General features: G+C 37.0%; 1 protein-coding gene across 1 annotated transcript; it reads right to left on the bottom strand.

Moving 5' to 3' along the window:
- Window positions 1-498: 498 nt before the first annotated feature.
- B2M (beta-2-microglobulin) lies at window positions 499-9,847 on the bottom strand. The gene is made up of 4 exons (XM_051977255.1): window positions 9,711-9,847; window positions 3,781-4,059; window positions 2,817-2,872; window positions 499-885 (listed from the first exon to the last, which is right to left on the bottom strand). The coding sequence occupies exons 1-3, from the start codon at window positions 9,778-9,780 to the stop codon at window positions 2,856-2,858; spliced, it is 366 nt and encodes a 121-aa protein (XP_051833215.1). The 5' UTR covers window positions 9,781-9,847; the 3' UTR covers window positions 499-885; window positions 2,817-2,855.
- Window positions 9,848-13,498: the final 3,651 nt, after the last annotated feature.

The following is a 13,498-nucleotide window of genomic DNA, read 5'->3' as shown; positions in this document are numbered from 1 at the left end:
TTTACAAAGTAGTAGCAATGTTTATGGGATGATCAGATGTGAATGACTTTGCTATCCTCATTAATACTGTGATCCAAAATTACTTTGAAGGACTTATGATGAAAAATGCTATCCATACCCAAAGAAAGAACTGCTTGTGTCTAAATATAGATTGAAGCATGCTTTTTTGAAAAACTTTATTTTACTTGGGGATTTGAGGGCTTTTTTGGGTGGATGGGGATCTATGATTTCTAGAATCTGGAAATCAAGATTTTATAAACAAATGTTTTAAAATTGTTTTACATGAAACTGGGAAAAATATTAAATAAATGTTTAAATGAATGTTGAAAACTATCTTTACATGTAAGTGAAAAAAAAAAGCCCAAAATACTATTTTAAAAAATGTGGTTCCATCAGTACAGGAAATTCTCCCAGGCAATTCAAATCAGCAATTATATTCAAATTATCCGATAAAATTCTAAACAGAAGCAGTGCAGAAATTGAAATTATGAGCACTGATAAGTTTATCAGCCAGTTTCAGAGGTTTATTGAATATAATATAAGCAATTAGCCATTCTTTGTGAAGAAATAAGTAACAATAACAGAATTGACAAAAGGAACAAATATTGAATTTTCAAAATTCATTTCATCCCTCAAAGCTATATATTTCTTACAAAATCTAGTCTAGATATTGAATAACAAAGGCATATACTCAAGGAGATAAACATATCTATCTGCAAATATGCAAAGAAAGTGAAACTAAGAAAAATGACCAACTGTGTTAGCATTTACCAATTACATTTAGCTATTTAAAAGATAGTTAAAGCTGAATCACAATTAAATGTAAAATCATGAAAGTTCTGGTAGATTTTAAATCCTCTCAGGTTAGACTAGATTTCTTGAAGCCTAAGGAAGAAGAAAAAAATAAATTATTCCATCAAACAAGCATTTATTAAGTACCTACTATATACTGGGTGCTTTAAGTGCCCAGAGATACTAGGGATACAACTGCAAAGCACAACTGTCTAAAGAGTTTATACTTAAGGAGATAAGCATATCTATATGCAAATAAAACACACATACTCACACACACAAATATATGTATTCACTTTATATGGTGCTACATGTGTATATATATATATAATATGTATATATATACACATAAAAATAGTACCTCCTTTTTTTTCTTTTACCCATTATGATTCTCTAGAATACTTCATTAGAGGACAGAGTTCATTGATTTAAGGTAATCAAAAAATTGGTCAAACATCTCTGCACTCGAGTTTCTTTGCAGAAACAAAAAAATGAACCAAAAATTTCTAGAAAACCAAAAGAAAGACAACCATCCCTGAAAATTATAGTATTAATATGTCATGAAAAGTAACCGATCCTGTGTAAAAGTTAAATGAGCAGGATTTTAATTTTTCTTGGTAAAAAAAATATTCTTAACTTGTTCAAATTGAAAGTGTCTTCTATTGACAATGCACATACATATACATATATGTATGTGTGACACAAATACAAAGTGAATAAATGCAAAATAATAAAATACAAGGAAGGTTGGAAAGGACAATACTAACAGATGAGGGATCAGGAAAGGCTTCATGGAGGAAAAGTTTTTAATCTTTTTTTTGTGTCCTGGACCCCTTTGGCAGTTTAATGACATCTACAGATACCTTCTAAAAATAAAGTTTTTAAATGCATAAAACAAAGATTTCAAAGGAAAATTAAATAAAGATGTATTTTTTTTCCCATCCAAAGTTCAAAGGCTGGAATGATTGAAGCTGCATCTTGAAGAGAGCCTCCTGGTAGAAGTAAGGAGGGAATGTTTTCCAGGCAAGTGGGACAGCTAGTACTGAAGGCAAAGAGGTGGGAGATGGGAGGAAAGAGCAGAAAAGAAGGCCAATTTTTACGTTTAGAAGACTTGCATATGTTTAACCTATATTGGATTGCTTGCTCTTGCGAGGAGGTAGGGATGAAAGACAGAGAAATTTGGAACTAAGTTTTGCAAAGGTGAATGCTGAAAACTCTTTGCATGTATTTGGAATAATAAAAACTATTATGGAAAAGAAGGTCAGTTTAGCTAGAATGACGAGCATGCTGGGGTTTTAAGAATTTTAAAAGCTGAACAGATATTTCTCTTGTATCCCAGAATCAACAGGAAGCTAGTGGAGTCAAACAGACAAGTCCTATGAACTACAAATTGGGTGGCTTGTTGGTCCTTACTCTAGAGTTGCTTAACCTTAGCTTCTATTTCAAGTTGGTTAAAAAAGCCAGCTCATCAGAGCAGTAATTGGCATTTAATGATAAAGATAGTTAGCAATTAGCATTTGTAAAATCATTTACAAATTAATTTCTCATTTGGTCCTCAAACTCAGAGAAGAAGGTGCAGTTATCTCTATCTTACAGATGAGGAAACTGAGGCAGACAAAGGTTAAACTGACCTGCCTAGTATCACAAAACTAGCGATATTTTCTAATTCCAGGCCCAGCACAATATCCACTGTGCCACCTAGCTGCTACCTCATATAAGGTCACTATCTGGATAAAGTGATTGATTACAGGGTTATCATTTGACTCTTAACTAGCCTGGGATCCTAATGAGAAATATACACTTAACTGACTTCCACCTCTGTGCCTCTTCATTGGCTGTCCCACATGCTTGTGTACATTCTCTCCCTTCACCTCATGGAGGAGGCCTTCTCTTAAAAATTCAGTTCAACCACTATCTTCTCATAATGGGTTTTTAACCTCAGGTCTATGGATGGATTTCAGGGAAGTCTGTGAACTTGCATGGAAAAAAAAAAAAAGACTGAAATGAGAGGGGAAAAAACAAACCTTAAAATATTCAAACTCATCAACTCTTCATAATGTAGATTAGTTCTGTTCTGGATCTGTAAAAGAAATGAGAAAATCCATTAAGCTTTAATTTGAAGAAATCAAAGACAAACATAGGCAATACTGAGAGAACAATGCTACTCCATTTGGAGGTAGCTCAGAGAGGATGCTATATCTTTTCACTTGGGGATAAGAATGGAAGATGTGGGAAATAATGCAGAAGCAGACTTTTTGTAAGCTAAATCAGATAAATCATCTTATATACAGGAATATCAATGATCTGGGATCTGGGAAAGACACAAACTTCTCTGATAGGCTGTGCTGTCAGTGAAATTGTCAAATTGTAGCAATAGCTTTTTCATTCATTCAAGGAAGCCTACATATGTATATATTTTCTACCATATCTAAAAATATGGCAAAATCGCTTCAAAACTATTCCCCTAAAAGAATAAAAAATAGCTATTGAAGTTGTACTTCAAAGGAACACAGGCCTATAAATAAAATAAAAGGGTAGCAGCAAGTAAGAATTTTTAATTTAAACTAAAAATGTAATATGCAACATAGATGCTGGTTTTTTTTTGGGGGGGGTTGAAGGATATGGTGACTTGATTTGAACTCAAGTCCTCCTGACCTGAGAGCCAGTGCTCTACCCTCTGGGAAAACTAATTTACCCTGAACTATAGTTCTTTTTTTTTTTTTTTGAACTATAGTTCTTAAGATTTGTAAGTGCTGCTGCCCTTTGTTCTTGTTCATCTTTCCTCCACTGGCCAACTCACAAAACCAATATGCTTTGGGGCAGGCATTAGAGCAGCTCAGCCAGGATCACACACACACACACACACACACACACATATAAAAAAACCACGTGATGTCACCATTCAGGGTTTTAATAATTCTTTGAATTTGATGAAGTTTTCTGGTATGATTCTATTCAGAGAAAATGAGACCTAAAATTAGAACTTACCCCATTTAGTTATTTTAGGTTCTTTGAGGGTTGAATGGGCCACTCTGCAAATATATTCACTTTTTGAGCTTCCCTCAAAAGGTGTAGAGACAAGCTGATAGAAAGTCCAATCGTTGCTGAAGGACAGATCGGACTGCTCTACATTTTCAATTTTTTGACCATCCTTTAGAAGCTCAATGCTAATCTGTGGTGGGTGAAATCCTGACACAAAACAATTCATGTAGTTGGTCTTGTCACTGTCCAATGGGTGACGGGAATAAACCTGAACTTTGGGAGAACCTGAGGAACGTGAGAAAGGAAAACAAAAAATAGATTATTTGACTTGCTATGATTGATCTTAAGTCCCAAACAATAAAGGCTTTGGTCATTCTTCTAATACCCTCACCTCTAGTATGGGGAGGTAAACACTTTTAGGTCTTTTAGATAGAGACAGGTATATCCTCAAGTCAGCTCTTGCTCTTGTGAGAGCTGATAGTCAAATTTTCAGTGTGAGCACCGACACCTTAGAAATCAGCTAACTATATAAATCAGGGATTTATTGTTTTGCTGATTTCTAGACTTAATGTGTTCTGAGCCACTTAGTTTCCCTTTCTTAGTGTAACACCATAATTTAAGTACCCCAAAGGTTTTAATCCTTGATCTGCTAGCCACTTAGGCAATCTTTTCTTTTCTCCTTTAGGCCCCAGAGGTTGGTTTGAGCTGTTTGACTTATAGCTTCCCATTCCATCTATCATTACTTGCTGCTTCCAGTCAGGACTTCTCATGTCCCAGACTCACTACAAAATAGGCACCCCTTATTTTTCTGAGATTACAAGCACTTTTGAGTTCTTTCCATCTCTCCTACATATTCTTTCCCTTTTCCCTTTCCTAGTTTCCTTAAATTGTACATGGGTGATAATGAGCAAGTCTTTTTTGCACATAGAGGACTGCCTTAAGAATCAACTGTATTTTAGTTTTAAATCAGACCCTGACATGTCCATATAAGAACCAAGGTGAGGTCAGAGCTTTGGGGTTAAAAGCAGGGCCTCCAAGAAGAAAGGATGCAAGGAGGGAGAACAGGCACAGAGGATACAGCCAAGTTGGAGTAGGACCAGAGACAGCAAAGGAATTAAAAGGTTCTTTGAAGACTGAAAATGGAGTAGTGTTGGTGATGCAAGAAATAAGACAATAGAAGACCTGAGTTTAAATGTGGCCTCACAACATTTGCTAGCTGTGGGATTCTGCACAAGTCACCACCTCCGCATGACCACATTTGCTCATCTGTTCAATGGATGATAACCATAGTGCCCAGCTTCCAAGGTAATTGTGAGGATCCAATGAGATACTGACTATAAAGTACTTAGCACAGTTATGAGACCTGGGAAAGACCTTAAAAAGGCCATGGCCTCCACTGCAGCCAGGGTCATCTCCAGTGGTCTTGATCTAACTGGACCCAGATGGCTCAGCAGGAGAGCTGGTGACTGCCCGGCCCTCCCTAACTTAAATCCAGTTCACTTGCAAGTCTCCCCACACAAGGCAAGTGCTTAACAAAATGCTTCTTTCTTCTTTCCTTTAGCTATATATACCCCAGTAAACCCTGTTTGGGGAATAATTCTACATTTATTGCACGCAATCATTAAGTACTTATTACATGACAGGCACTGTGCTAAGCTCTGGGAATACAGAGAAAAGCAAAACAAAAGTCCTGTATGACCTCAAGAAGTTCACATTCTAAGGGGATGAGGAAGGAGAAGTAGTAGATTTTTTAGGGTGATCTTTTAAATCTAATTAGTGCCAACCACACATCTACCTTAGCCTCTGTATGATTTTGGACTCTTCATGTCCTTTAAGAATTTTCCAAATTCTGCTCCACTCCCACTCTGTTCCAGTAAGTCTCATCTCTATATTGTTCATGTCCTAGAATTAATACTACTGGCAAATTAGCCACAGTGGCTATTTCATGTTAATGACCATCTCTTAAAAATTAAGACCTTTCCCTACCTGTTCCACTGTTACTGCTTTCCCCTACCTCAATCCTGCCGTTACCTTTTTTTAAAATATAGCATCTATGTATGTAAATCAATTTTTAAAAATCTATTTAGCATCTACAATGTGCCTGGTTTTTCTGAAGCAATGTGGTATAATGGAAAGAGCTCTGGGTACTTGGTCACATTCATTATGTGACCATGGACAAATTATTTGACATGAGGTTCAATGTCCTCATCTCTAAAGTGGAAATAATAAAAAAATGTGAAAATAAACAAGTACTTGATACTGCTGAATCCTTGTTTATTGGTTCTAAGGAGCTATATAAATGAAAATTCTATGAGAAAATGAATCATTTATTTATATTTGCAAAATATAAATTCATAAATATAAACATCTTAATTATTATAGAAACAAACAAAAAGAAAGAAAAACTATCTGATCCAGCTTTAGCCAGTTTAGGCTAAAGCTAAGAGAATATAATGCTTAAACAATTTCAATTTGGGTCCTAAAGTGAAAAGTTTTTTCTAAATATTTAGGATACAGGTAGAGAAAGAAAGGAATTATCTGGGTTTTTTTTTCTTAACAGTGACCCTCAAAACAAAATTAAGTAAATAATTACATTCCAGCCAAAATATCACATTAAAAAATCATTTTGACTGCTTAATTTAAGAATGTGGCATGAATTCCTGAATGTTATTTCTTGTTTTGCCAGTTAATTTGCAAACTGTAGGTACCTTGATTTTAAAAAGACATTAGCCAATCTATACAGGAGTAATATAAGAGAATACAGTATCAGTTAATAAGTATTATTATAAAACATTATGATAAAATGAATCAAACTTTTGTTTTTAATTGAACTGAAAGTAATTTTTACAGCATTCTTTATATATATATATGTCACATCTATCTTGATGATGTACTTTCAGTGAATGGCTCTCTATATATGTTTCTTCTTTCAAAGAAATTTTATTTTCAGGGAGTAGACTATGTTTTGACTAGTCCAGATAAATAGTTTTAAATGTTTACTTTAAAATGTTTAAAATGAAGAGGAAAAAAGTTGCTTGACTAAGGGGCAAATTTGTTTCCTAATTTTAAAAAGTTCTACATTATTTTGATTCTGATCTAACTCTTTTTCTTCCTTTTTAAGGAGAACTGTGAATTAATAGATCCCAGGAATTCCCCAATATGGAAAATTCCTCCACAAATCCAAGAAAAGCAACTCTTAAACCTTTCTATCCAATAACAGAGACCTCCCATAGACTTCCACTAAGATACTGATATTTATCATTTTCTCTCGCTAACAAAAAATGGAGGTAGCTTCAGGAGCTGTTCCATCACAGACAGGATTTTAGTTTTTAATTTCTCCTCAATTGAGTGGGGTTCAGAAAGCTTGAAAAACAACTGGAGTCATAAGAGGCACCCATTCAAAGGAGAATGGCTAAGCGAATTGTGGTAATTGAATGTAATTGGTAATATTACTGTGCTGAAAGAAATGATGGATATGATAAATATAGACAGAGAGGCTTGAAAAGACATGAACTGATGAAAAATGAAACCAGTAGAACCAATAAAACAATAAATAAAATTACAGCAATGTAAATAAAAGAACAAGGACAAAAAGATTGAAAATGAAACATCAGAATTCAGCAGAAGGTAGCAAAGCCCAGCCAACTCCCATTTCTAAGTTAATAAGTAAAATATTATGGCATCAATTTAATTCCTGCTAAGTTATTTATTCCACAACATATTTCTACCAACACTTCTGTTTATCAATTTTCAGCCCATGATTGTAAAACTTTCCCCTGATTTCTATATGCTTTATCACAAAGCCAGCTCAATATGGTGGATAAACTGGAGAAATGTGGGAGAAAAGCAAGTGATCATTTGAAAAGAGCAAACATGTTTTCTCCTTCTGGTCCTATTGATGAACTTGACAAATGGTGAACCTCCTCAGAAAGAATCTTTGGGGAAAAAGGCAGCTAAGCTGAAGTTTAGAGGCTCCTACTTTCCAATTTCTGAAGAGCAGGAGGTGAACCAACACACCAGTCACAAGTGAAATCTTGCTCTTTCATGCTAAATTTACACAAGGATAATCTTTACTTCTTCACTACTATCATCCATTCCAAGACCCAAGTCAGATGCCATGTCTTCCAGAATGTTTTTCATTATTATTTTATTTTTACTTTTTAAATTCCAGAGGCAATTTGGAGCCTTTGGAGTTTACTGAGCAGGAAGAGAGGGGGAGGATGTCATATGATCAGACTTTAGGAAAATCCCTTTAAGGGCGGTGGTGAGGAAGGATTTCAATGGGGAGAGGCTAATGCAGCAACCAAAAGAGAGGTGAAAAGTTCCCAAATCAGAATGGTGGCTATGTGGGTGCGGAGGCTGGGACCTATTCCAGAGATTTTATGGAGATAGAAGTGATAAAATTTGACAAATGATTTAACATGAAAGCTGAGTGAGAAAGAAGAGTCTGGGTTGACAACAACAATTAAAACATGGGTGACTAGAAGGATAATATAAAAGGGCAATTTGGAAAAGAGGACAGCATTATGGAGAGATGATAATGCATAGTTTTTGACAAGGTGAATTTGAGATGTCTAAGGGACATCCAGGTGGAAATACTCAGCTGGCAGTTGGTGATGAGGGACTGGAGCTTCTGACAGAGACTAGGGCTGGATAATCTGGGATCGTTTGTTCTGAAAGGGTAATCTAAACTCATGAGAGTTGATGGTCTCCCCAAATGAGAAAGCATAAAGAGAATAAGGAGAGAACCCAGCACCCAGCCTTGAAGTACACCCAGCTAATGATCCTGAGAGGAACTATGAGTCAACAAAGAAGACCGAGAAGAACCAAGAGAATAGCAACAAAGGAGAAAGTACCCAGGAGGTCAAATGTTACAGAGAAGCCAGTGAGATTGAGAAAAGGCATTAGTATTGGAAACTAGATGTCAGGAGAGAGGGGGAAGAAGTGGAGTTGGCTATAGGAAAAGTAAAGCTTTTCCTATAAGTTTTGTTGAGAAATAAAGGGGAGGATGGGAAGATCTGCGCGGGGTTGTTTTTTAAGGTGTGGGAAAACACCTGTGTGTTTATAGGCAACAGATAAGAGAAATAAAGGCTAAAAACAGACTAAAAAGGGGACACTTTCTGAAGAGGACAGGAGGATGGCATCAAGTGGGCTTGAGTGAACATGATGTGTGTGTGAAAGAGAGAGAGAGAGAGAGAGAGAAAGACAGAGAGAGAGAGACAGAGAGACCACACACCTACACATAGATGTGGGACAGTTTAGATCTTAAGGTACGGAAGGTTAGCAGCTGCTCTAGATTCGAGGAGGAAGCAGAGAGACCGCGCGATCGAGATCCTGTCTTGAAGCAGAAGACAAGTTCTGGCGAGTTTGCTTTCGAAGTGCTTTCCATCACACCTCTGGACCGCCCGTCTCTCCCCAACTCCTTCTCCCCGTCGACTGAAAGACTGCCACCCCTCCACAACTGCACTTACATGCCTGCCAGGGCTACCTCACCCGGGCATTAAAGATAACCAAAATCTCCACAACCCCGGAAAAAAGCCACTGATCCGGAGAAGTTAAAGGAAAGAAGCACCTTGCGCACCCTCCTTCCCTGGGCTGACTAGGATCCCGAAACCCCCAGTCCCCATTGCGCCCTTCCCCTTTCCCTACCCATCACTCTCCTGAGACTCTCTCTACCTCCACTCACGTCCTCAGTGGCTCCCAGCTGGAGCTAAGCTCGCCCTGCCCGGAAGGGAAGCCGACAGCTCTGGCTCCCGGATACCCCGGAGGGTCCCGCTGCCCTGGACCCCAATCCGCAAGACTTCTTCCGTCCAGCTGAGGAGGAATGGGACGGAGTGGGACGGAGTGGGGTGGGGAGATGGGCTAAATCCAGGCGACTGTCAGGCTCAGGAACCCACTGTGGGGCTGGGAAAAGGGGAAACGAGATTGGAACTCACTTGTGATAGCCTCCAGGTAGGGAAGGAAGCACAATTGCCCCAAAAGGGCAATTAGCAAGAAGTTCGCCATGACCGAGGGCAGAGACTCTCAGCTCTCTTTCTGGTCTTCTAGGGTAGAGTGCGAGTACGCCTTCGCCTTTTTATATAGCGCGTGGCTTTGCCAATAAACACGGAGAATGAGAGCAGCGCGTCACTGGTCTCTGGGCAAAAAGCTCTGCTCCAGGTTAGAAGAGGGGTTTTCTAATACTTTCATTTTCGTTTGCTTGGAAACTACCATGCCTCATGTAACTATTCTGGGAAGCTGGACTTTTTTTTTTTTTTTTTTTTTTTTTTTTTTAACACTGCATTGTTAAAAATACCTTCTCAAACGCTTAGGCGCGATTCCCCTCTAAACCCCAGCCCCAAACCTCCCGTCTGTCAATTTGATTATTAGGGCAGACTTTGGGGTGTGATTTCTCTGTATGTTTTAACAGTCTTCTTACCCTTTTTGGTGTCCTGAGCTCCATTGGCAGGCTTCTCCTTTTCAGAATAATGTTTGCAAATGCATAAAATATATAGGGTTGCAAAGGAAGACAGTCACATTGAGATACAGTTGTCAAAATGAGGGTTGGCGTTTATTTTTTTTAACCTAGTTCAGAGACCTCGGGTTAAGAACTCCAGCTCTGTAGATTATTTCTGCTACAAAAAACAAACAAAAAACTCCCCAAATGATACAAACTTAAAGGCTCCCTGCCCCAGTCTTAGCAATAGATGACCATCCAGACTTAGCTTCTGATGTCCTTCGGGTGGGATAAAGGGCCTGTGCTATGACAGAAGGCTTGGATTTGAATCCCCTGTGCCACTTACTACTACCATTACCGCTGCTGCTGCTCCTACTACTATCACACCACACCACTTTTCAGAGCTGGTCTATATACAGTGCTTTAATGTTTGCAAAGTATTTTACATATTACCCTATTTGATCCACACATCAATCCTCTGAGGTAAATGCTATTACTATCTGTTTTTTCAGATGACTGAACTGAAACCAAGAAAAATCAAGGGGTCTGGCTACAGATTTCTACGACTACTATGAGGAAGGATTAGAACATAGGTCTTCTTTATATAACCTTGGACAAGTTCCTTCACCACTCTGGGTTCCTATTTTCTCATGTGTAAAGGGAATTAGATTGGACAATCTTGTAAATTTCCTTTCATCTCTAATAAACATCCCATGATTCTCTACTAAAAAAGGTTTCTTCAAAATCACCAAGGAAAATGACAACTCAGGTTAAATAGCTACTTAGATTTAAGGAGAAGTTGTATGAAGGTACTAAAAAGAGAATACTCTTTTAACAATGGCAGAGAGATTTGTGAGTTGCCTTAATGAGAATTCATCCTTCAAAAGGTGGAAGAAGCAACAAGAGAACTGTTCTTTTTGGTCTAACTCCAACCAACAAGAAGTTGGTTGCTGAAGCAGAAATTTCATAGTTTAGAAGAAAGCTGAACAAGGATCCAATGACCTAGTACTTTGTGGGGGAAGTAGACGCAAGAGGGATGATAAATTTTCAAAAATTAAGTTTCAAACACATAAATAGAAATTGTTCTAATAACAGGAAAAATGGGGAACTACCTAAAGAAGTCATCAACAGCTTCATATTATAAATAGGCATTTAAATAAGACACAATAAGCAAAGGAAAGTAACTGAAGATAAAATATGAAAGAGTAGCTTGGTCTTCTTTTAAAAAATTATTTTATTTTTTTCCCCCATGACATGTAAAAACAATTTTTAAATTCTTTTTTTTTCTTTCAAATTTTGAGTTCCAGGGATGTCTAGATGGTACAGTGCATAGAGCACTAGCCTTGGAGTCAGGAAGAATTGAGTTCAAATGTAGCCTTAGAAACTTGACACTTACTAGCTGCATGACCCCAATTGCATTAGGGGAAGAAACTGAGTTTCTCTATTCTCTATTCCTCCCTACCTTTCCCCCACATTATTGATAAGGTAAGCAATTTATCCTATGTTATACATGTGTGCAGTCATGCAAAATTCATTTCCATGTTAAGTTATGTAGTGTGTTCTTCTAAGAATTGCGTGAATAACACTAAATTGTGAATAAGTTGAAGCTGGTGATGAATGCTATGAGCAACAACAACAAAAAAACTTTAAAAACGGCATTTTGGGGACAAGTTAAGAATCAAAGCAGGAATAGAAGGCTCTGAAGGCTAACTGTGGATGAGGATAACAGTGAAAAAGGCTGAACTACTCAATTCTTTTGTTTGTTCTATTTTCTAAGTAGAATGGCTTTTGATCTGAAAAATACAGAACAAAAAATTGTTAGCAAGGAGTGGAAACCCAAGACAAGTAAGGTCACTGATAGGCAAAATATGTCACCAGATTCCCAAAAACTACTTGTTAGGCAACTAAACAACTGGCAGATGTTACTGAATTTTCACCCATGGCCTTTGAAAGATCTTAAAGAATTTTTATTAAAACTTTTTATTTTCAAAATGTATACATAGATAGTTTTCAACATTCACCCTTGCAAAATCTTGAGTTCCAAACTTCCCCCATTTTCTCCCCATTTCCTCTCCTAGATGGCAACTAATCCAATATATGTTAAACACGTGCAATTCATATATATACATATATATATATTTCTACAATTATCAGGCTACACAAGAAAAATCAGATCAAAAAAGGAAAAAATGAGAAAGAGAACAAAATGCAAGCAAACAACAAAAAAAATTAAAGTTCTATCTTGTAATCTACATTCAGTCACCACAGTCTTCTCTCTGAGTGTAGATGGCTCTCTTAATCACAAGACCACTAGAATTGACCTGAATCACCTTGCTATTGAAAAGAGCCATGTCCATCAGAACTTGCTGTTCCTTTGTATAATGTTCTCTTGATTCTATTTACTTCACTTAGTTAAATCTCTCCAAGCCTCTCTAAAATCATCCTGCTGGTGATCTTAAAGAATTAAAGAGATACTTCAATACTATACAAAGACAAATATCCCAATTTTCAAAAAAGAAAATAGAACAAGCTTTACTTGTATTTCACACAAACTTCTAAAGACATTGCTAAAAGATGATAGTTTGTAAAGATTTAAGGAAGAGGGAAAATGATTAAAAAGCCAGCAAGATTTCCTCATGGAAGGTTTTCAAGCAGAAGCTAGCCATCGCATGATTAGTAATGTTACAGAAGGTATTCTTAATCATCTGTAGGTTGGAGTTAATCTCTGAATTCCTGTACAGCACTGAAATTCTGATAAATTTTCTGTTATGAAGGTCAAAGTTCAACTATACAGGGAAGATTAACAAAATCATTTTATTGTTGAATCATTTCTGATTCATATTGCCATTTGAAGTTTTTTCAGCAAAGATACTGAAGTGGTTTGTTCTTTCCTTTTCCAGTTCACTTTAGAAGATGAGAAACTAAGACATACAGGGTGAAATGATTTCCCCGAAATCACACAGCTAGTCTTTGAGCCTGGGTTTGAACTCAGGAAGAGTTCTTCTTGATTCCAAGCCCAGCATTCTATACACACTGCACTACCTAGCAACCCAAACAAAATCACTAGGAGATAATATTATTGTTGTTTTTATTTTTTTTATAATAGCTGTTTTTTTTTTTCAAAAAAAATGCAAGGATTGTTTTTAACATACACCCCTGCACACCTTGTGCTCCAAATTTTTTCCTCCCTCCCCACAAATCCCCTTCCCTAAACAGCAAGTTTAGTTTATTAGTTTAATCCAATATTAGTTTAAACATGTGCAATTCTTAGAGATAATAATTCATAGA

The sequence above is a fragment of the Antechinus flavipes genome, chromosome 2, assembly GCF_016432865.1.
Source record: "Antechinus flavipes isolate AdamAnt ecotype Samford, QLD, Australia chromosome 2, AdamAnt_v2, whole genome shotgun sequence".
Classification (NCBI taxonomy): domain Eukaryota; kingdom Metazoa; phylum Chordata; class Mammalia; order Dasyuromorphia; family Dasyuridae; genus Antechinus; species Antechinus flavipes.
The sequence above is the reverse complement of the archived record's forward strand: the minus strand, read 5'-3'. Positions and strand labels throughout refer to the sequence as shown.

Bases quoted from the DNA above. Each gene is read 5' to 3' on its own strand.
- B2M (XM_051977255.1), bottom strand. From the start codon at position 9,780: ATGGCGAACTTCTTGCTAATTGCCCTTTTGGGGCAATTGTGCTTCCTT. The intron at 4,060-9,710 runs GTGAGTTCCAAT...CACGTTCCTCAG, and splicing joins CTACCTGGAGGCTATCACAA to GTTCTCCCAAAGTTCAGGTT.